Raw genomic sequence first — 24,874 nt, 5'->3', positions numbered from 1 at the left:
TAATGAATAGTCTCTAATCTGGTTGATCTGAGTCAGACCTGTCTGTAGCGTCATGCTCAGACAGTGAACATCTTTTTATTTCTTCAATCATTGTTGCCATATTAGTCTCATTTAAATGTTTCACATAATCAATAAATATTACATTTTAGTCAAAGACAACACAAATAGTGTTGAATATCTCTAACCTCGCCAGAGGTCTGAGTACTGCCACACCTGTTCCCAGAAAAAAAAAAGGAAAATAAGGTCTACCTGACAGGGGTGTAGACCAAAAGATGATGGTGAAAACATGGAACAGTCAAGGACCTTCCCAGGAGTGAATGGCCGACCAAAAATCCCAATAGTGCTGCAATGACTCATCCAAGAACTTCAGGCCTCACTTGCCTCAGTAAAGGTGAATTTTCATGACTTCACCATAAGAAAGAGACTGGGTAAAAAGTACCAAGACCAAAAACTCTGCTGAACAATAAGAACATTAAGCCTCGTCTCAATTTTGCCAGATACATCTTGATTATTCCAAGACTTTTGGGAAATACTCTGTGGACTGATGAGACACAAGTTTAATTTTTGGAAGGTGTGTTTTCATTACATTTGGCATAAAAGTAACACCGCATTTCAGGAAAAAGAACATCATACCCAGAGTAAAATATGGGACGTTGCCAAAATATGTTTAGTCATTCAATTTTTATTATGAATTACAGGAGCAACAAAACGAGCCCTTGCACTGCTAAAACAATATCAGTTTCACAAATTTTCATGCTGACAACACGCAAATGTACAAAATGAAATGAATATTTAGTTTTCACACAAGCCTAAAAATATTGTCCTTGTAGAAAACACCCTGTAAACACATCAAAAACCTAATCAAAGTCTTAAAAGAGACTTGAACACCAATAACAGAATCCGTTTCTATAAAGTGGGTTTCAGTGTAAAAAAGACTATAAAACAGTACATAGCACTTTAATTAAAACACTTCACAAAATCTTGAGTAGTAATTTTATACTTAATCAAGTATAGGCACAACAATGAAAATTACAGCCAGGTTTTTGGGTCTGTCATTCCGTACATCCACATTTTGGCCCAAGAAATATACAGTGATGTCAGAAATGATGTAATTTTAATAAGTCTTTAATTAGTCATTTCCTGTAAGTATGGTTCAGTTTCTTTTGCTTTTGTCTGCACACTGAATTATGTTGCTGACAAGTTCTGCATCATTATCTATTAAAAGCCATGTTTGTACATGTTATGGCAAAATCCTTCATTGATGGCTTCACGTGTCCCAGTGATTGGCTTCCTTAGCCAAAATGTGCATGGAAAGCAAACAAGTTTTTACATTTAACATTATGCCCTAGAAATATTGCTAAATGCAATATAACACAATTTCAGGTCTCCTCTAGTTTACCGATGTTGTAAACCCATGATGTCATGGGTGCAGGGTCCTAAAGAACAATCACGTGTTCTTTGCACATAAATGAAAACCTGTCAGCATCTTAAGGTTCTTAAATATCAGCCTTGTGTAGATACTCAGTCATGTAGATACCATGGTGTCATGTGTCCATAGATCCATCACATGTGTCTCAGTCTGACAGGATGGATGTTGGATGAAAAAAGGCCTCTCATGTCTACAAGGTTTTATTTCCTACTTCTTCATACACTGGTACATGAGTGCGCGGGGGTTGAGCATGTAGCGCTCTGAGTTGAGGAACTTGGTGAGATACTGAGGCATGGCAGGAGAAGGAGCCACATAGGACACACCCGGAGAAACTGCCATGACCTCCGCAATCTTCTGCTTCATCTCACCAATCTCCTGGTCCTGCTTGATTAGCTTCCCTGACAAAACAAAATAAGTTTGTTATGACGGAGCTAAAAAATTAGTTTATTCATACATTGCCAGAAGCAAGAAATCATATAGCAAAAACTGAATTATGGAGGTATACGAGTGCCAAAATTAAATATACCAATAAATAAATAAATAAAAGTGATTTAAAATTGAAAAATTAGAACATAATAAATTAATTTAGTATGACATTAATTATAAAACCTGATAAATATATTAAATTTATCAAATATTTACATTTCTCAAGTTATTTAATTTGGGCACATTTGGTTAATCATGAGTGGACAGGACTAACATTGATCTAGCCTGATCTTTTATAGATGATTGGGTGGTTTTCCAACAGAGCAAGTAAGACACATTGTAGGTTTAGCTCATAGATAGGCTCTCAGCATGCATCAATACCGGTGCGATATGTGGATGGGGCTCCAAGCTCATTCAATCATGCTTCTCAGAAGGTACACGCTAAGATGTGGGACTTTTGCGGCCCATACGGCTGTAATAACAAAAGATCAAGGCATAACATTTCATAATTTTATAATCTTGTATATTACAAACTTTTGTGTTTAACAAATAATGTTATTCAGACCAGAGCATCTGTCTTCATACCCCATAGGAAAGGCACAGCTTCTGTTCTGACACCTGTATATATTGCAGTTCTTGACAAATCTATAAGATGCCTCTGTGTATGGACCTGCCCTGTCTATAATAATTTTTTCCAAGTAAGCAGGTAAATGGATGTTCATCTTTCGTATTCTTTTCGCTTCTCTATCAATTTATTTACAGTTTGGTCGTAAATACACGTAAATACATGTGTAAATACACCAAGACAATAAAAATCGCTTCTCAAATTTGCCAGTTTATGGTGCTGTAATTCTGTATTCCACCTTGACCCTGATAGATGTTCGTTAATTTAATAGGAGTGCCACCCCATCCCAAGATGGCTCTGTTCCTTCATTCGCTCCCATCAACACCCCATTCAACGTGACATCTGTGTTTATATCTATGGGTTTGGCAGACTTCATTCAAGCAGGGAATTGTTATTTTGGCACTTTCTGACCAAGCTCATGAATGGTTGGAGACTGGATAGGTCAGCATTAGTCCTGCCCACTTGCTTTAATTATTTATGTATTTATCCATTTAATATTGCCACTCGTAGCCCTCCTCCGTAGCTTACTGAATATGTAAATATGCATGGCAGTATTGGCCAGTTTCTAGAATTTTAAGAAAATGCAATTTAGCAATTTACAAGTAACTAAACATATTCATATGAAATGTTATGAATTACATTTCTTTTCCTTGAACTGGTACAACAAAATGAAGAAAAATGTTTGTTTCCATAAAACCGGTTAGGATGAAATAAGACATTTTAATATAAATACTTTGGTTACATTATACTATATGTTCCTAAATCAAATTCAACACATGATGTTAAATGCTACTTCTGTATACCTTCAAAATGATAGCATTACATTTATCCAGACAAACTTTTCATTTGCAGTTATTGATGTGAACATTTCCTTGGACACAGTTATTAATTGGTTAAATGCATTTATCCTTTTGTTTTGATGAACTGTAAAAGCATGGACATCAACCATAAGAAGTGCAGACACTACAGATCTAGATGGTTTTTGATGGTCTCGCAGTCATTACACTGCAGTGTGCACTGGTTTTCTCTTCATCCTTCCTCGTCCTCCCAAGCCTGTATTAGAACCTACAGTATCCTGAATGAAAAATTTGAACCTTGAGCGATCTCCAGCTGACGCCGAGCGTCTCCCAGAGCGGAGAACAGGTCCAGTTTGATGCGGGTCTCTGAGCTCAGGTTGTACTCCAGGTGCTGTGCCTTGTCCTGTAGGGAGGACAGCAGGGACAGCAGGGTCTCCACCTCCTTCTCTGCACATCTGTGCTTCTGAAGGGACTGCAGAAGAACACAGGCTCTCAGCAGCAGGAGAGGAAGAGCAGCATTTTATCTCAAAGCAGAAGTTCAAAAATGCAGTCCTGTCATCCCACAGTGATACACTCTTTTCATTGTATTAATTGCTGACTGTGACAAAAATCACAAAATATGTATATATTATACAAAAACATTCTAATCAGAATTAGAATGCAAGAAATTAATTGCAGTGATAGAGTTAGATTGTAGAGCCAGTTCATATGGTACCACAGGACTTGAACCCCTACTTTAAACCATCCAGACTCGAGACTTATGCAGGCATATGCAGGCATCAGATTCACTGGCCACAGACATTTTTTTTTTACCTCTGCTGTGTGTGCAGGATTATGGCTTTCAAAATGTTACAGGACATCCCATCACAAGGAGGGTCCAGGAATCTACTTCCACTTTCTTGCTAAAATCATTGCAATACCTTTACAGGTGGAGTTTCAGAGGGAGTAAATAAGATGCCTGCACCTACCTGATCTTCAACTGATTGTGGGTGGATAGCCATTCAAAAAACAATGAGAGCTCAACAGGCTTTGCATTATTCAATGGAGATGATTCTTTCTGTGTTTGACTCCATTTTGGTGAAGGAACTGCCCAGGCAGAAGAAGCTGCACAGTGTTTTATGAAAGACTTGGCTATACCTCAGCATGCTTCATGGAGTGCAACCATCAATTCACAGAATTTTCAGAAACAACAGATTGAAGATGACTGTCACCATACTGGTCTAGCTTCAGTGTCCACAAACGTCAAACAGGCACGACAAATACATCAGACAAAACAGACCACGACCAAGTGCACTGATCACAACCAGCACCGCAAACCTGCCATTTTTTTACCTCCACTTCTTTCTCTAGCACTAGAACTCGACCCTCTTTCACTTGATAGTCCAGCTGAAGTTGCTTGTACTCTGTCTCTAGTTCTTTAGCTTTTTTCCTTAACATAAGGCTCTCAGTCTGCTCCTGCCTAATGGACAGAGGGAATAAGAGGGGAGGGTGGTGTGTTTGAGTCACTGTGGCCACACAGAAAGAAACATTGCATTTCACTGCATCCATACCGCCAATGACGAAAGCTTCCTGAAGGCAAATATGAGCAAAAGCTGAATGCAAGTCTTATTTAAAGAGAAAAATGTTCATTTCAGCCGCAAGCCTCAGATGTCGTTGGACAAAAGCATGTTTCCAATGAGTTATGACTTAATCTATAAATGTGTAATAATAGGTGACATGGGGTGTTTTAGGTCCTACCTGTTGGGGGCACTGCGGAGGCACAAGGCCGCTTCCTGCAGCTCTGCCAGCTGTTTCTCCATGGTGGCACGCGCCTCCGCCTCGGCGCGGGCTTTCTTCTCCAGCACAGCGCAGCTCTGCTTGTCCCTCTGCTTAGACTTGGTCAAGCACAGGATTCTGGAACACAAGTGTCCCTCTGTCATTACAGTAACTTGTCTTTTCACTTTTTATTCACTATGCTCTATCTGGCTATCTGTACATACACTGAACGAAAAATTTCCTATTTCAATAGCTGCTAAATGTGGCACATATTCTGAAATCATTCGCTGTCTTCATTATTCCAGTTAAAAAGTTCTATGTCAATACAAGTTCATATTATTCCAGATTTGCTAAGTCATTTTGGAAATAGCAATATCTTTTATCAGTTGAAATAAACTGTTCATGTAAACCTGGATCAGAGATGCAACTGTGGTATAATCGAACAACATGGTGCAATGTTGTGAGACATTGGCTCTGCTTGTCAGTAGTACCAGTACTATCTGTAGTGTTAATGGGTGCACTCTTGATAGAAATATTAACTTGTTGTGCAGCAGCTGGTTGGTTTGCCGCAGCAGGGCGACTTCTGGCCGCAGGCTGCGCTCGCTGTTGGTGAGGTTGCAGACGTGGCTGCGCAGCTCCTGCTCCGTCTGCCTGCTGGCCTGCAGCTCTCCCTTCAGACGCCTCATTTCCTGCTCCAGTCTGCAGACAGAGATGGTGTAGACTGTTTCTAGCAATCAATCAAACCAAGTCTCGCAAAGCAGTTCAAAATATTTACTATAAACTCATTGTGTAGAATGATGAATGGTAAATGTGGTTAATAATGGCACTTTAATTAAGGACTGAGCAGCTAAGATTAGGGCTGTCAAATGATCAATTAATCAATTAAAAATAATGTAAATGCACAGATAAACGATGCGGGTTCAAATCCTGAACCGCCACGGTGCCACATTTCGGCGTGTCACCGTGTACGATGCTGCAGTGTATCCACAGAAACAAAATGAATGAATTGTTAACTGTTGTCCAAATTAAAATCATTTGAAAGTGATTAATATCTCACTTGTTCATCTGGTCGGAGTGCTGGCTGTAAACTGCTGGATGGCTTGTGTCCCTGTTTGGGCTGACCGTTTTGGAGGCGTTCTTCTGCTTCTTCTCCACCTTACCACTAGAGGGCCCTGCGGTGCTGGCTGAAGTCTTACGAGCTTTAAGCGGGGAGCTCTTGGAGGCTTTTGTGCTCTTGCCTGCCTGCTCCTCCTGAGATAGGTGTTCAGGGACAACCTCTTGTGGCTCAGCGTGTGTGTGCGGTTGTGGGTCTCTGGGCCGAACGTCATCCTGGTCCCCATCAGGCCTCTTCTCTGCCCTCTCGATCTGCAGGCAGTCTCGTGTCAGGGTCTCGCCTGACGCCACGCTGCCACTGGCACACTGGTACTGTGTGGACTCTGCTTTTCTCCATTTGGAATCTGAGTGCAAGGCATGAGCTTTCAGATACACCAACTTTTAAAAATATAAATCTCCACTGCAGACCTTCGTTACCTTCGTTGCCGTCTGGTGTGGACATGTGGACTCCTGGAGGAAGGGACTGTTGGAGCAGGTGCATGTGGAAGCTGTTCTGGCTGCGGACGGCTTTCTGGCTGCGCAGCTTACAGATGCCGGTGAAGTAGCAGGTCACATCGAAACCCAGGTAGACCACCGGGTAGCCGATACTGGCAGAAAGGAAAGGAAATCAATACTCGGCAAGCTTCATTACCCGACACGGATACCATATGGATTGAACTACAATCAGAATCTTTCAGAAAGTGGATCAACCAGTGAGCGGCGAAGAGATGAGACAGATGGGAGCTCTTCACGTCTTTCAGCCTGAGAGAAGCCTCTGTGTAGACCAGCAGAATCCACAGAGACATTGTGGACATGCAGATGCCCTTCTCTGAAACAAAGGATATAATTCACTCCATCTCATCTTGTTGATCCACTGTAATGATGCTGAGACTCTCTTAACTTACCCGTATGCCATATATAGTTAAACAAGACGTAAGTGCTGGCGACAAAAAACAGCCAGTGCAGAGGTACAAATATTAAGCAAAAGACATCGAGGGTGAATGCTGCACACACGAACACTGTGCAGATGACCTGTGACAGGGAAGGAAAGCAGCGTTACAGGAGCCTCCAGCAGCGTCCATGCTGACTGCCGCTTCCTCACCAGTCCGTGGCAGTGGAACGTGGTGTAAACGCTGCCGAAGAACAGCCAGCAGGGCCACAGGTACTCCAGGCGGAACTCCAGGAGGAAGTCTGCAAGCAGCACCACGGTCCAGACAATCATGAACTTCAGGAACGTGTATGCACTGCGGCACAGAGGAACCAACATTTACACCTGAAATTCCACTAAACTGGAATAAACCTGTCATTAATATCACTTCAAATCTGTGCAGTGGTGGAATGTGAACTGAATTCTTCTTCTGTGCGCTGCCTCCACCACACGACGTAGTTTGCTTGGGTTCATGATTGGTTCCAGACCTTCTCCACCCGATTTTTCTTGCGATCTTTATGATGGAGATTGATCTTACTTTCATTGGCGCACAAACTGCTGTTCCAGAACTGTGCTGCCATGGTTCATGCCAGCCTCTCTGAGTGGGCCTTACTCGCTGGAGAGGGTTCTTCACCCAGCTGGATGCTGTGGACGTCCAGGACTTCACCAGTGGGATCTTTTATGTTCCTTTCTTTTTCCAGTATTGATATATACATGTGTGCATGTTTTAATATTCCATAGTTGTGCCATTTCTGTAAAGGCAATATATCATTTATTTCTATATTTGTCAGAAATTAATTCTTCTGTAAATATCATTCCTCCTTTTGTCGCGCGTCTGGTCCTTTGTTCGCGCGCTCTGCTGTTTGGTAACCATGACAACTGGCGTCTTGTCCGCGGCCCAGTGGACGGGTCGCCAGTTCTGAAACTGACGGCGACAGCCAGGCTGCGTGCGTGCGTGCGTGCGTGCGAGCGTCCAGCCCCGCGGGCTGCCATTTAAACTTGGCAGCACCAACACAGAAAAGCACCGATTGACTACAGAGGTGACAGTGACTGAGGAGCGCAGCCATCAAAGCGACACAAAGAGACGAGAGAAACGCTACTGTACCTTTCCGAGATCTTCTCCGTAATTCTGATCTTCTTCATCTTCCGCTGCCTGCTGCCGTCCGCGCACCGTTTCTTCATATTACGGCGCGACGTGAGATAAGAAGGCGGCGGCGGCGGCGGCGACGGCGACGGATAATAACAACCTGAGATTTTGATGCTTCTTCGTCTATGAATGAAAGTAAATCGGCGCAGAGCGCATGCGCAACGACGACCTGCGCTTACATCACCTCCAGCCGCTGTGCGACGCGCCATTGTGGTCGAGTCACACTTTATTCAAGCTCAGGGAGTGAAATAAATCAGCAAATCGCAGAGTAGACACGGTCTCAATATTTAAATCTACATTAAATATATCTACATTGATTGTAAGTCGCTCTGGATAAGGGCGTCTGATAAATGCTGTAAATGTAAACCCAAGTCAGAGTCCGCTCACGTTAGTAATGCTGCAGTAGTTAGTTAGCCTGTTAAGTTAAATTGTCATTTAACAGCTTTCTTCTCTGTAGGGAGTTGTTCCTCGACACTGTCACGTTTGGCTGCTCACAAGGGGCAGATGGTGAGAAGTGCTGTATATATATTAAAAAAAACATTGATTTATAATAATGAAAGTACCTGCAGTGACTGAAGTGAAACACTGCAGCACAGCACACGGTGAAATGTGTCCCCTGTATTTAACCATCACCCTTGGGGAGCAGTGGGAAGCCATGACAGGCCCCCGGGGAGCAGTGTGTGAGAACGGTGTTTTGCTCAGTGGCACCTTGGCGGGTCCCCTACCTTACTCGCTAAGCCACCACTTTCCCTAAAGTTGGTAGCACCAACTTTCAGACCACTCCTGACTAAGCAGAGATCTTTCATGTCCATTTCATCATCTTGATGATGACCACGAGAGAGCCCATGAGATGGAGCGGAGCATCCGAACAAAACTTCTACTAACTGTCTTGTGTCCTGTGATAGTAGGACATTTTTCAACTTGCAGTTGCTCTGTGTAACAAACAGTAGGGGGCGCATTACACCATGAAATGAGTATGTGTTCATCACACACATGAAATATGAAAAGAATACTCAGATACATATTTTTGACACGTGTAATCAAACACAGGAGAGAACAGGCTGCTTTGGCTTGCAGTGGTGGCCTAGTGGGTAAGGAAGTGGACCCGTAATCAGAAGGTTCCTGGTTTGAATCCCGAGCTGCCAAGGTACCACTGATGTGCCACTGAGCAAAGCACCGTCCCCACACACGGCTGCCCACTGTCACCAAGGGTGATGGTTAAATACAGAGGACACATTTCACCATGTAACCATGTGCTGTGCTGCAGTGTTTCAGAATGATAATCCTTTCACTTTTCACTTTGGGAAGCTGAATAAACCGAAATTCTGAATATGATTTGGAGGTTTTATTCGATACGTGTACTCGGGAAGTCTGTAGGAAACCAAATATCCTGTCAGGTAATGAGATGTTCATCACAAAACAATGGACACACAGCTCCATGCCAAAGGTGTATGTCATCTATTTTAAACGACTCTTTATTAGCTGCAAGCCAAAAACAACACGTTCCTATCCTGGTTAATACTTTTCTTTTTTAAAATGTCATTTATCTGAACTGACAAAGGCAGGATTCAGATGATGTGTCTTTTGCCCCTTCTACTAAAGCTAAAGGCATAATTTATACTCATTCAAGTAAAACTTGCTCAAACTAAACATTTTGGTCAAGTAAAGCTTTAACTCATCCAGACTGGAAAAGCTGAAGCTGGACACTGACAGTGGCAGACAAGAGGACACTTTCATGAACAACCAGAGGAGCCTGTTCAGGGACAGGACACTTCTCCTCAAGTTCAGAACCAACAGAGAACACTTAGTCTAACCAACACAACTAGACAATTAACATTACTGACTTGACCCACTGCAATAATGATACTTTTACATGTTTATTGCTGCTGTTTTTATACTTTAAATATGTTGTATATAATTTAATGTATGTTATTTATTGTATTGCTATATATTTTTTCCTTATATATTTTTCCTTTCCTTTTTCCTGATTAACAAAGTTCTACCTACTTACCATGGAACTTGCTGGAGATTTATTACGGATCATCGTGGTGTGATCTTAATGTTTCATCACTGTTTGCAAAGCAGGGGCTGATAATGCTGTATGTGAATCAAATATGTGAACCAAGAACATAGAACAGCATAAGCAGAATGAAACATCCTGAAGTCACACCAGGCAAGGCAGACATGTCCAAAAGAGAAGACTCAAGCTAAGAGCTTTTGTCATCCCATCCAAGAAAGATAAGAGTCCTTCCTGCAGAAGCCGTAGACCAGTGATAGGGCCAAGCGTCAGGGCTGGGTCACCCATGATAAGCCCCACTGTGACATTTTGTGGGCCTCATCCCCAGAAAAAACGCCCTTGGCCGTTATGGGCTGTAGCCTGTATTTCCCAGTACAGAATTCAGAGCATCTCGCTGATCACATGATGTATTCAAGAGTAGCTGAATGTAGACAGAGCAGCAACTATACACATAAGGCTAAGAAGGTAAATATTTATTCCCAATCCCAAAAAGAGCTGGAGACCATGACATGATGACTAAAAACCAGAAGTGAACAACACACATGTTCCTGACATTCCAGCAAGGGTGTGGTGTGACTGATGCATGCCTGTGTTCTCTAGAAGTTTCCTTTCATTCAATGCTTTGCACAGCATCCAGTTATCAGTCCAAAAAGCTCTTGTATTAACAGACTCTTCAAAAATCTCACGAGAAACATGATAGATGACTTCCAGTGATAAAGACGCAAGAAACATTTTTGCGTGTGTGGAGTGGAGTTGTGTGTCCAAACTTCCCCACATTGTGCTGCCTGAGACCCCTCCAATCACGCTGCCTGGAATCCAGTTCATCCTGCATGAGCCAAACTTATTCCATTGGCACAGAGATGACCCCAATGTCTGCCCTTCCCAGTCTGTTCATTTTCCTGGAACCAGTCTCAGTCTGTGGAATTGAAACTAAATAGTTTTCTGAAAATCATAGAGTATATTTTTTAGCTTGCAATTGTTCACTTGTAGTGGGTCAGACCTAAACATTTTGAGTTTCATGCAATCTACACTACAACCATAACCAAATATTTTTATTATCTTAATGACTTGATGTTCCCAACCTTTGTTTCCACCAGCTGTTCTACATAAAGGTTCTGTTGGTACGTTTTTCAGATGTTCTTACCCAGGACTAGGAAGATAGAGTCTGTCCAAACTGTGGGTATGAAGCTTTACATGAATTACCTGGCAATTGGAAGGTGTACAAACACACACACACGCACACACACCATGGATAACGTAACATCTCATATTCAACGGGAACACTGAGGAAACCCAAGTGAATATTTCCATACAGTGAAATGGACCTAATGCATGATGGAACAGGCAGGAACCAGAGCTGTCCATATTTCATGTTCCTGCTCATGAGAATAAACAGGCTTGGGGCTCTGACATGGTCTATAGGCAGGGAAAGTGTAAGGAGAACAGCCTAAAAAGGAAGGGATTTTTAGAATTTGGCATGCGCCAGATATACTTATCTTTTTTAAATTCCACCCCACTCAAAAACATTCACCAAATAAAGAAAACGATCTGCCAAATCCCCCTTTCCAGTATAGCATTGCATGAGAAACAGCTTTCTTTCTCCTGTAAGTCCTGCATCCCACCCCAGGTGCTTATCAGAATGGTCCTGATAATCTGGGCCAGATGTCATACAGACCACGACAGTTCCAGTCCAAAAAATGGACGCAGCATTCCTTTACTCAAATCTGTTTGTCATTATGCAACGTCACATTATGTCAGGAATGGTGTGGTCATGTACAGGTCACATGCCCTTATACTTTCTGTTCTGGTGAACAGCAAAATAATAATAATAATAATAATGTATGAATAATCGGAATCTATTTATTAAGAAGACTAACCAAAGCTGGCCTCACTTGTGAACTCAATGGGCTATTTGTTCGTCTGCATTTCTCTAAAGTTCTTTAGTTGTTTTTCTGTGAATAAGCCTTCGTTTTCTGATGAGATGGTCTTTAATTATTTTCAGCTAAATGATTTACATTTGCAGCATTTGGCAGACGCTCTTGTCCAGAGCAACTTACATAAGTGCTTTAAGATGTCCATCACTGTAGTCCCTTATTTTGTTCACTAGGACCCGATCCGCAAAAGAATCTTTAGATTAAGACAGTAAGGTCTTCAAAACAGGAATTTCAACGCAGTCAGTGAGAGCTGTGATCTCTACATTTATTGTAATAATTGTAATCAGCTTCTGTGGTTCCACAATGGTGTTTTTTCATAGGCAGAAAATTCACAGCCACTTCCAACATCCCTGGAAGAGTGCTCAGAGAATGTGCAGACATTTACAACATTTATTTGACGCCCTTATCCAGAGTGACCTACAATCAGTAGTTACAGGGACAGTCCCCCCTGGAGATACTCAGGGTTAAGTGTCTTGCTCAGGGACACAATGGTAGTAAGTGGGATTTGAACCTGGGTCTTCTGGTTCATAGGCGAGTGTGTTACCCACTAGGCTACTACCACCATACTAGACCAGCTGGCAGATGTTCTCACAGACATCTTCAACATCTCACTGAGCCACCACCACTGCTTTTAAAAGGCCTGTGGTTCTGCCCCTCTGGAGCGGTGGCATTTTAGTGAATTCTCTCGTGAACCCTTAGTGGACCCCATAATCACTGTTGTTTTGAGTTCGGGCAATCGCCACACGCTTGCGGGCTAGTTTATGTTTTTCCCCTTTTTTGTTTCACTGTTTTGTGCCATCGAGCCTGGTTTTGTTTCAGTTATAAATAAATCCTTGTTTCTAGTTTCTCGACTCTGCGCTTCCTTCCCCCATCAGCTCGCCGACGTGACACCTCTCTCCTGGAATCTCAATACCAGCTCAACAGGCTGGTGTTGAGCTGGTGGCTGAGGAAAGCCCATCTCCCACCACCCATCCTCATCACCTTCTATAGAGGGACCATTAAGAGCATTCTGACCAGCTGCATCACTGTCTGGTTTGGAAACTGCCCACTTTCGGACCGCAAGGCCCTACAGCGGATAGTGAGGACAGCTGAGAAGATCATCAGTTTCTCTCTTCCCTCCATAATGGACATTTACCACACACGCTGCATCCGGAAAGACACCAGCATTGTGAAGGACACTACACACCCCCCACATGCACTCTTCACCCTCCTACCATCTGGAAAAAGATACCGAAGCATTTAGGCCCTCACTGCCAGACTCTACAACAGCTTCATCCCACAAGCCATCTGACACCTGAACACTCAGGGACTCTTCCCTCTGGACTGACACACACACTCACACTACCTATGTTATATTGCATGATAATCTATCTGTAATTTCATTGCTGTCTGTCTCATTGTTGTCTACATGTTTGTTATTGTGGCACTGCCTGTGTCCCCTGTTTGCACTTTATGTTTGTCTGTGTCACACACATTTTATGTCAGTATGCAACTTTGTCTAATCGTTCAAATGTTACATGTAGCATTAGGTTCCTGAGAAACGTTATTTCATTTCACTATGTAGTGTCTAACATGTGCAGTATATAGAATATACAATAAATATATAGAAATTACAATAAAGTCAACTTAATAAACTTTCAATGTTTTTGATGGATTCACATTTTTGTAAGGCTGTTTGATCTTTAGATCAAACTAAAGATCTTCATAAATAAGTGTGCTAAACATGAGCAATGCTGTGTTCAAGAGCAATGAATCATCTTCTTACTTTACATATTATAACCTGATAGACATGTATCATATTTTTCCTCATGCCATTGTCACTCTCAGAGTCAACCTGTAAATCCAAAAGCCTTATCTGTGTTAAAGTAGAGGAGAGGATCTCATTGTACAACCCCACATCAGAAAAAGTTGGGTGGAAAATGTGAATAAAAAACAAAGCAAAAATAAAGTAATTCACAAATTTCCCTTAACTTTTATTTCATTGCAGACAGTATGAACACAAGATAATTCATGTTTTTTTTGGTCAACATGATTTGATTTGTAATTAAACATCCATTCTTGCCATTCAGGCTTGCAACAAATTCCAAAAAGTTGGGATGGGGGCAGTTCAGGGGAAATAATGAGGTATAATAACATTGAGGAAAGGCCCACTCCTTTAGGAGCAAAGATGGGCAGAGGATCGCCAGTTTGCCACCAAGTTCCCGGGCAAAAATATGTTCGGAAATGCAGCTAAAACCGTACTGTGCCAAAAGGAAACCCTACATAAATAGTGTCCAGAAGCACCGTCGACTTCTCTGGGCTCGTAGGTATCTGGGATGGTCCGATATGCAGTGGAAATGTGTATTGTGGTCAGACGAATCGTTTTTTCACATCTTTTTTTGGAAGAAATGGACGCAGTGTGAAAAGGACCATGCAGACTGTTACCAGATTCAAGTCTAAAAGCCAGAGTTTGTCATGGTATGGGGTTGACAGTGCCTTCCGCAAAGGTAACTTGCACTTCTGCGATGGCACCATCAATGCTGAGAATTATAGCTTCAAGACGACGTGGTTTCCAGGGACACCCATGCTTATTTCAGCAAGACAATGGAATGTTTTTGGAATGTGTTGCACGCCTGAATGGCAAGAATGGATATTAAGAATGGATATTAATTTACAAATCAAATGATACTGACAAGAAAAAACATGAATTATTTTGTATTCATACTGTCTGCAATGAAATACAATTTGAGAACATTTTATTTATTGCTTTTCTTATTTTATTCACATTTTCCACCCTGTCCCAACTTTTTCTGACTTGAGGTTCTACATCATTCAGAACATTCCTCAAGTTCTCATGAACAACCAAAACTGATGATGGATTTTTATTAAAAACAATTAAATAATAAAAATTAACTGTGGTTCAGGATACATTTCACTGTGTGTTGTACCGGTATGACTATGCATGTGATGAATTCCATCCCCAGATATTCTGTCTATTGTGCACCATCTGGAATTGAAATAGATTTTTAGTAATAGACCTATACAGGCAATAATTGTATAAAATATAAACTAAAGTTGTACTTTGCAGCCCCATCCTTTACCTTCAGAAGCCCATAATTTGAAAAATAAGATCCGCCCGTGGGCAGAGTGAACCCCATGGTGGTGGCAGTTGAAGAAAAGATGGATGGCACAAGAATAGATCAGTTAATCTTTAGAGTGGTAGTAATATTGTGTAAATTAAATCATACAAAGACACATCCCAAACAAAATAGAAAAATACCAAGAGGGTGAACAGTAAGGCTCTGTAATAAACCTTGGCCATGTCAAGTTCAAAGACACTAAAGAACCTACAGCGCGTCTTATTTAAATTGTAAGTGGGTGCATGTAAATATTGGAGCCTTTGTGTCTAATGCTGATCCTGTGTGGATTTTAGAAATTGAGATTAGTTAAGTTTGTAATATATCCTTGGTTTTTAAGATCCATTTTTTATTGACCGTCCATGTACCTACTGATTGTAAGTTGCTCTGGATAAGGGTGTCTGGTAAATGCTATAAACAGACGTCCTTATTCTCAGCACTTTACAATCAGGGACAGCCCCCTGGAAACCATTGTGTGTGCCTTGCTCAGGGACACACAATGGTAGTGAGGGGGATTTGAACCTGGAACTGTTCAAGTCTGTTGCAGGAGTGAATGCCTTCAGACGTGCACCAGAGTGATGATAACTTGATTTCCTGGATTCCTCTGAGCCACTCAGAATTATGTCACATGACGGCATTCACATGACCTGGGGAACACGAAAGCAGGTGACGAGTGCTAGATGTAGGCCAGCAGAACTCACTCCTTGTTGCTTGGTATTGTTCTTGTCTTCCAGAGACACAAATCGGCTCCATTCACCTGCAAAATCCTTTTACATGTTCCTGTCTACTATCCTGCTCTCTTGTCTTCCTCTATAAACCCGGTAACACAAGCATCCACATTTGCAGGTGTGCAGCGTAAGTTGGTTCACGTTTGCAGAGTTAACTGGTACAGACTCACCTGCCTCCATTGTGCCGTACCACACTTAGGTTTTCATCCCTCATCTACCAGGCCTTCGTACCTGAACGTGTTCAGCTGGGTGACCTGCCACCACAACCCAAGCCTCTGCCTCCCGTCTTGATCTGCCTGTGGTCCAGGAGTGGGGAACTCAGGTCCAGAAGATCTCTGCCTTTGTCAATTCCGGAACAGGTAACTTCATAGATCACTCCTTCATCCAGCAACAGCACATTCGGGCCACTATCGCATCCGATTACCGTCACACCAGACTGTTCCTATGTGTCTCTGCCTGGACCGCCATGGAGACCATCAGCTTACTGGTCACATCTGTCCTCACATCACCTCTCCTTCTGAACATGAATTAGCATCTTAGCAAAGGGGGCAGGCAAGCTCAAGATCTGGGAGGGGCCAAAGTCATGGTCAGGAGGTTCAATCAGTAAGACCATCGTTGTATCAAGAGGGGAAGGCAAATCTCAAAGTCGAGGACAGGCAAAGGTCATCATCAAGAGGTTTAGTTAATCAGGCATAGGAAAGCAGGCTAGCGTCTCTGGGGAATAAATTCAACAAAGAGCGGGCAGCGTCTCCTTGGGGTCACCTGACTTTTATACTCGGCACTGCTCGCCCTCATTTCCGCTTCCAACTCGCTGTCTCCCTGGCTGGTCTGGTGCTCTCTGGTGGGCTGGAGGTGTGTTGGCTGTGACAGAGGTGTTAGCATTGATTTTAGCATTACAACACTTTGAGGTATACATTGGGTCCACTGCACTGCCTGTTTTAGTTTTTACTGACCACAATCCCCTTTTATCAAGGAAAACAAATCAGTGTATTATGCGCTGGTCCTTGGTGTTACATGGCTTCAGTTTAGCAATCTAGTACAAATGTGGACGAATCAACATAGTACGTTGGTTTTTGGTGGTGGGGGTGTGATGTCTCGTGGCAGAGTATGTGTATGTTCTGTTTGTGTGTCTGTATCTCTCTCTTTATCTCTTTCTCTCTGTAATGTTGGACTCCTCATGATTGGACTCCTCCCCCTTCCTGTCATGATTGATGGGCTATAATAGGGCAGAGGGCTCAAAATGATGTCTGTTTTGGGACAAAAAGGGGGTGTTGGTGTTAGGTGAGAAGGAAGTGGTGTGAAGTGAAGGATTGTGACCAGAAGACAATAATATAACATAATATAATATAACAGACTTGAATCATAACTCAACTGACCAGAACTGCTTTGTGTGTGTTTTGTTTGTTTACACAGCACATTCAATGTGTTTTCTTTATTTTCATGACCATTTACATTGGTAGATTCTCACTGAAGGCATCAAAACTATGAATGAACACATGTGGAGTTATGTACTTAACATACTCTTATCTTTCTTTTAAAAAGGTGAAATGACTGAAAACATGTTTTATATTCTGGTTTCTTTGCTCTGATTACTGCTTTGCACACTCTTGGCATTCTCTCGATGAGCTTCAAGAGGTCGTCACCTAAAATGGTTTTCCAACAGTCTTGAAGGAGTTCCCAGAGGTGTTTAGCACTTGTTGGCCCCTTTGCCTTCACTCTGCGGTCCAGCTCACCCCAAACCATCTCGATTGGGTTCAGGTCCGGTGACTGTGGAGGCCAGGTCTCCACTTTTTGTTCATTCATAGTTTTGATGCCTTCAGTGAGAAATCAGTCATGAAAATAAAGAAAACACATTTAATGAGAAGGTGTGTCCAAACCTTTGGCCTGTAGTGTATATCTTTGTACGTGATAAACGGTTAGCTATAAGTGCAATCTCATCGTTTGGAGTTTCTGCTCTTTTGTCCCATTGCTTTACCCTAGACCAGGGATGTAACAAGCATGATGGTCTGAACCTCAACACCCAGTAAATTATGCTCTCTCACACACGTCATTTACCATCTCATGTGTGGGGAATATCTGCAGTCTGCGTTTCATCACCTGTCCTGTCTGGAATAAGAAACCGTCCTGTTCCCCACCCAGGCGGCGGCTGTGCACATGGAATATTACAAAAATGGAGTTCCGCCGATGCTGTACCATGGGAATTTGGTTTGCTGAAATATATCAATATGCTTACATTATCATTTTCATCAAAATTAAAGTTACATTTTCAAAATTTTTCACACATTCAGATTGGTTGTGGGTGGTGTTATGTGAGGAATATTCTATAAATCTAAGTATGTTCTGATGTACTATATATATATATATGTGTGTGTGTGTGTGTGTGTGTGTGTGTGTTGCATGCATAGGGAAGGGACTAAGTAAACAAGGTGATAGCCGTTTATTGTTCTTGATTAGCAACACTAATTGCATGTTTCAGGCAACCTTCCTCCAGGACCCCTTATCAGGGGGCGCAAGACTTTCCCTTCTGGTCGGGGTCTGAAGGAAGCTTGGGCGTGGGCAGATCCTGGGATGCAGGGTATGGAGATGGTGGGGGCTGCAGTGGGTGGAAGGAGGTCTGCAAAGCACAGCCTGACGTTTCACATCACTTCATCTTTCTTCAATAGCTTATCTTCTGGCGCTTTCTCGTCGAACTGTTCTCTCTCTCTCTCTCTCTCTCTCTCTCTCTCTCTCTCTCTCTCTCTCTCTCTGTATCTAGACTTCAAGCAGCAGTCGTGTTAATGGAAGTAAGAAGTCTGACCCTGTGGTTCAAAGCATGCTGGACATAGTTGTATTAACCCTGAGCAGTCAGGAGATAAAAATACACAGATGTCCTGTCACATGTGTGATTACTGTACGATGACTCTGATGGAGAGCCGGGCTTCTCAGCACCGTGGCCAGTTCCTGGAGCCTCTACTTGGGAGTAGATCGGATCTGCAGTCACATCACCTGACCTGTAGGGCAGTAATACCAAACAATGACATTTTACACGACAGCCATAAAACCATGTGTGACATAGGCTGGTGCATCATTTCGAGACTGTTTCTGGGTCAGTAGATGGTGACATCGCTACAGCGCTCCTGGTTAGCTTTCATCTGGTAAAGTCCCTCCAGACACTGGGTCCAGGGCGGGGCACTAGCCCACCATAGGACACAGACACACGCCATTCACTCACACACTCAGATATATGAATAATAGAGTGCCACTAATTCACCAATTCAAAGTCCTAGCTGGGATTTGTACTCACAAAAGACACTTGCCTCTAAACCCCTCTTACTACCATTGTGTCCCTGAGCAAGACACTTACCCCTGAGTGTCTCCATGGGGACTGTCCCTGTAACTACTGACTGTAAGGCCCTCTGGGATAAGGGCATCTGATAAATGCTGTAGATGTAAATATAAAATGGAGGCGTGAGGCTCCGAGGGGGTCATTATTTTTTAATGTAAAATATTTAGACATACATGCATACTTTTTACAGTATTACTTCGCATTGCATGCAAAGAAATTGTCAGGTGGGGAGGCGGCAGACTGCCAACATTCTCCAGCCTCTTCTTGTTTAGCTATGGCACTCATGGCCATTTCTCAAACTGCTGTTACCACGGTTACCTCACCAAGCACCTGTTGCCACGACAGCGGTTTAAGCCTGAGCTGGAAAGTGATGGATGGGTCCTTGGTGGCTCTCAGGGAACAGGTCAGAAGGGGGTCAAATGTGAAAGAGGAATGCTGCAGGATCCTATTTAAGCTACTCAGGCCAGAGTGATGAACATCTACTGCGCTGAAGATGAAAAAATTGAACCAAAGATATTAGGATGACAGAAGAGGTACAACAAAATGAAAGAGAAAGATAATATATGTATATTTTTAATATAATATTATTCGTGCCAGGCAAATTACGGCAACCATTATTTTATCACACAATTAAAATTTTTTTTAATTGTCATTTTATTATTTCTACAGAATGTCTGGCTCAGAATCTTTGGTGAGAGGAGGGGCAGTATGCTGGTCAGTACTGGTTTGGGTCAGACAAGCTTTTTGAACTGAATAAACATTTGTGTCAGGAACAAAAGACAGAGAAATGGATTCAAACGCACAACTCACAAACTCACACACATTGGGATTTAATAAAAAATCCACTGAATCAACTGCCTCTCTCACAGACAGAAACATAGCAGACGGGAAACAGGGTGAAAGACCGGACAAGGACAACATTTATACACGTGACAACAGGTCTCCACAATCAGGAACTCAAGGCAAAACATAAAATGTCCGGATGGGATCATTTATCCTACATGCCTATTCACTTCCATTCACGCTAGTGTATCGCTTTCCCGCCCAATAGTTACTTGAGTAATTGTGTTTTGCATTGCATTTTATTTTACTGCATTGGAAAATGAAAAGAGAGAATTGTTAATTAATTGCTGAATTGCACAACAATGTTAATCACACCGATGCAATTAATCACAAATGAAATAATTCCCAGCACTAAATATTATCCATAAATATGAAGTGGTGGACCGGTTTGAATACTTTTTACAGAACTGGCCAGTATGCAACAATTTAATAATGAGAAATGAGGTTCAACTGCACACTTGGTTTAAATAAACTTTATATATGCTAAAAATACATAGTTTTACAAATTTTTTAAAAAGAAATGTTGAGGCACTCGAGACTGAAGGAAAAAAATTGTAATAGGCTGTGGTCAATGGCAGTTTTGCCAGATCATAGCCCCCACAATTAAGTACTAAGCCTATAAAATGTTGCTTTAACACCATATTACTGAGTTCCCATTGGCTTGGGCCCTGTGCATGTGAAGTCAGATCTGTTCTTCTCCAAACATCTCATCCCTGAAGCAATCTTTCCTGTATCACATCATGCACATTCCCCATCATACTCTCTGCAGACACATGTGCACAGCAGTTAGTGAAGGTTCAGTGTCTAACACTTCTGAATTGCTCTTCTTGTCCATTCACTCTCTTCCAAAGAGCAGATAAATCAGGATAGATTATGGGACTCTTGAAGGGGTCTCAAAGGTCAATACCCAAACATTCCAAGACTTTTTCCCTTAAAAATCTGAGATCTATTCAGTAATCATCTTAAAATATCCTGCTCATATCTATTAGGTTGAGATGTGTTGCATGACTGCAACAATCTGGGAATGTGCAACTTCATTGAAAAACACAATTCACACAATCAGTCAGTTTAATCAGACGATTATAAAACTATTTTTACTTCATCAGTGGGAAACAACATTTCCAAAAAGGGTGCAGTCATTACCCACACTACACAAACCAACATTAACATAGATGAACCAACCGATACTACACCTCATTCAACCTGGTCTATTTATCAACCATGTTACATCTCACCTATGATCTCTTCTCAGCTCGCTATTTGCACTCATCTGTTTGTGATCCAATCCCACTTGGAGCAATATCGCATAAACCAGCCCAAAAACACAGGCTCAGGCGAAACCAGCTCAGAGACGTGGGGGTCTGGAACAACAAACCCTCTTATCTTTCTTTAGAGATTTCATCAGTTATTTTTTCTCTCAGACTACTACAAAGTGTACACACCATTAACATAAAACAGAAAAAGCCAATTTAGCCTGGATAGTGGTAGTGGAGCAAAGTCTGAATAGAGCAAGAACTAATGTTTTAAAGAAAATTTAGTTTGTATTCAGGAAATGTATAGCACAAACTGGACCGAGCTGAGAATAAAAATAATCAACGCATCAACATGAAATAACACATTTATGTTATTATCAACTTGAATATGTACTGATTTAAATCCAACTTAATTATTTTAACTGCTTCACTATTTGACTCCTGACTCTAGATGATTGAGGGGCAGAGAAAAGAGAAATTTGAGAAAACACACATGTTCACTGCACTCATACCCCCACCATCCCTCTCCCTGCATGAGGAACCAAAATCACAGAAGCCTTACACGCAATATGCAGTGCAAAGCCAGATAAAGATGCCCTTTAGCCCTTAAATTAGTCATCATGGTCAGAAACACGCAAAACAGAGGGTGCTGGCCTCTTTTTATGCTTGCAGTTATGCATCGTCATTTCATCAAATCAATATTGAAAATACCAGCATGGATCCTTTAAACAAAAGGAAGACACATCAAGTATAGCTTCACACCAGATGGTTTCAACATGAAAAATGGTGCAGGCCTGGATTATGTAACTGGATACAATGCATCACTCCTACAGTATACATCTCCAAGCAAAATGTGTCCCAGATGTGTCTTACCGCAACTCAAAAGTTTTAGAAGTTTACAGTTCAAAAAACATGATTTCCCATCATGCATCTTGTGCAAAAATACATGGTTGTACTTGCTTTGCTGCTTCCTAGTGCTTCTTGACAATGTCCACATCCCCATTTGCATGATTTTGCAAAATGACGACTGTAGATTTTATTGAAATGCCTGACTTTCTTACACCAAACAGTCAAGATGACAGCAGCATGACACCAAATTTTCACACCCATTTGGTGTACACTGATCAGCCATAATTCTATGATCACCTGGTTAATATTGAGTAGGTGGAGCATTGACCTGTGGAGCATTACACTGCCTCAGCCGGCATGTCTTTTTCCCATAGTGCATCCTGGGTTCAACCTCATGTAAATAACGCACATGAGTAATGGCTTTGAAAAATAATGTTCAAAAACAGGATTTTTTACCTCCCTTGCTCCACGGTCCAGTTCTAGTGTCACAATTTGCTACTTGTCAAGTCAATGAATTCATTAACTTCAAGGACAAAACGTTCACTTGCTGCCTAATAAACCCCACACAGTGGCCAGTGGTGCTGTAATGAGCTTCAGTAATATCTAGTGCTTTATAAGACTCATTATGAGGGTATGGCAGCCAGAGATAGTCGGCGTTCAGACAGACATGTTTATGTTGCTCCCGTCTGCCGCTGCACAATTGGCTTTGAGTGAAAACAGATAATTGACTTTAATGGTTTTCCTGGAATGTAGAGTTCAGAGGACCAGAACCTGATAGTGCCTTTACCACTGATAAAAAAAGAAAGCGCACACTGTGACATGTATAGAGGAAATAAATGACAGTTAAACTTGTATAGTACTAGCATTCAAAACACAGCAAATTTGATAAAAAGATGGAAAAAGGAAAACATAGCAAAGAAGTCCTCCTGATGTATTTCTAATTGGTATTTAAATACATGTATTATACATTTGGTCATAATGCGCCCAATCAATTTTCAGTGGGAAATAACATTGGTGGAATTCGAACCACAAGCTGTTTAGTTATTACTTTCTGTTTATTGTTTCAGAAATGGATAAAAAGCATTCTTTTCCATGTTTTAGTTCATGTTATTAAATGTGGGAAGTCAGTTATAGACCTGATAACTGTATACTATGTATTCCTTTTCATTTGCCCCTCAGATGTTATTTAACAGAATTCTCTCTGCAGCTTGTATGAGGGGTGTGATATGATGAGAAGACACAGTAGTGATGGATAAAAAAATCCCCTGCAGTGATCAAGTCTCATAACTGTAAAACATGTTCTGGTGTTATGATTATGTTATGATTTAACATAATTTATCATTATCACAGCAAAACTGTACTTCTTACGAGTAAAATAAACATTGAGATGAACTGGCAAAAGAAATCTTCCTTTATATTACCTGCTTGAGAACAGGTGGAAATATACTTGAATTCATGAATTTCATGAGTTTGCTGTATCAAAAAGTGGACTGTGATTGCTGATCCTGCTGTACAAATGAATGTCAGCGTTGCTTATGGACCCTTGATAAAATACTTAATAATCACAGTGACAGTTTTAGAGCATATATAAAGGGGAACACAAGTAATGATGTGTAATGCCACGGGTGAGAAGAAGGAGGGTCAAATGCTCGACTTTTCAGCACAGTGAATATTTAATAAACTAAAGTATTGTTGCGATGGCCGGATGAAGAAAAAAAACAGAAAAGTAGCATTACTATTAACATTACTAATGCAGGACATGCTGAGAAATGGTCCTGTACCCTCATAGCTACCGCTCAGTAGGTTCGAGTGTTCAGGTGAACAGGTGCCAGTTGGGTAAGCCCAGTGTCACCTTGGAATCACAGTGGTATTTTCAAAAATAAAAGCACTATTTGATATATGATTCATGGCACGGTTTCATTTTCTTTGTGGGTTATTTCCATTAGCTAACGACTTATTTTGAAGCAACCTCAAATTACTTTTACTGTTACAAACGCAATGCACACTATTTAGTAACTGAGTAGAGGTTATGGAAATAATTTTGCATGATGGATATGATATAAATGAATAATTTAATAATAAATGGTATGGAGTTCAAATAAAATAGCGTCCTGAGGGAAATGATTGCATGAGGCTTTATTTGAGAGCTGGAAACTGAAAATACTAATGTTTTCTATAAAGCATCTGTCATGCAGTTGGCCACATCAGTGTCATTGCGCCATGCATGTTAAGTCAGTGTCTCACTCTGTCTACATGTATGCAACCAGCCGATTGTATTTTTTTTGTATTTGTTGTTTTTCAATGTAATTGTACAGGTTATAGGTTACATTAAAAAGATTTGGTATAAATTGAGTTATTGTCAGAAAAAAATGATTGCACTAACAACTAATTCTGGTCACCATTATGTGATATAGTATAATGATATGAGTGGGATTCAATATTCAATATAACTCAATATTCAGTTACAGTCACTTTACAAAGCCATAAGTAAGAACAGAGTGATGGGGTCTACTGACTGTGTGTAGCAGACCAGGTTGAGTAGAGCATGTGCAAATGTTTTTTTCAAATTTTCCCTGAAATAAATGTGCATGACTAATTTCTCTTTTTTTT

General features: G+C 41.4%; 1 protein-coding gene across 4 annotated transcripts; it reads right to left on the bottom strand.

The window, feature by feature from the left end:
* Positions 1–662: 662 nt before the first annotated feature.
* On the bottom strand, positions 663–8,459 carry LOC114803063 (macoilin-1). Of its 4 annotated transcripts, XM_029002349.1 has the most exons (12): positions 8,158–8,459; positions 7,227–7,368; positions 7,030–7,156; positions 6,836–6,953; positions 6,563–6,732; positions 6,090–6,489; positions 5,573–5,731; positions 5,015–5,170; positions 4,610–4,736; positions 3,575–3,749; positions 2,237–2,327; positions 1,721–1,827 (listed from the first exon to the last, which is right to left on the bottom strand). In XM_029002349.1, the coding sequence occupies exons 1-11, from the start codon at positions 8,406–8,408 to the stop codon at positions 2,266–2,268; spliced, it is 1,887 nt and encodes a 628-aa protein (XP_028858182.1). In that variant the 5' UTR covers positions 8,409–8,459; the 3' UTR covers positions 1,721–1,827; positions 2,237–2,265. The 4 variants fall into 4 exon arrangements, 2 of the variants coding, with proteins under 2 accessions (XP_028858181.1, XP_028858182.1); XM_029002348.1 differs by lacking the exon at positions 2,237–2,327 and having other exon boundaries at positions 663–1,827; positions 8,158–8,455; XR_003751870.1 differs by lacking the exons at positions 2,237–2,327; positions 4,610–4,736 and having other exon boundaries at positions 1,692–1,827; positions 8,158–8,457.
* Positions 8,460–24,874: the final 16,415 nt, after the last annotated feature.

This window comes from Denticeps clupeoides, chromosome 14, assembly GCF_900700375.1.
Source record: "Denticeps clupeoides chromosome 14, fDenClu1.1, whole genome shotgun sequence".
Classification (NCBI taxonomy): Eukaryota; Metazoa; Chordata; class Actinopteri; order Clupeiformes; family Denticipitidae; genus Denticeps; species Denticeps clupeoides.
The sequence above is the reverse complement of the archived record's forward strand: the minus strand, read 5'-3'. Positions and strand labels throughout refer to the sequence as shown.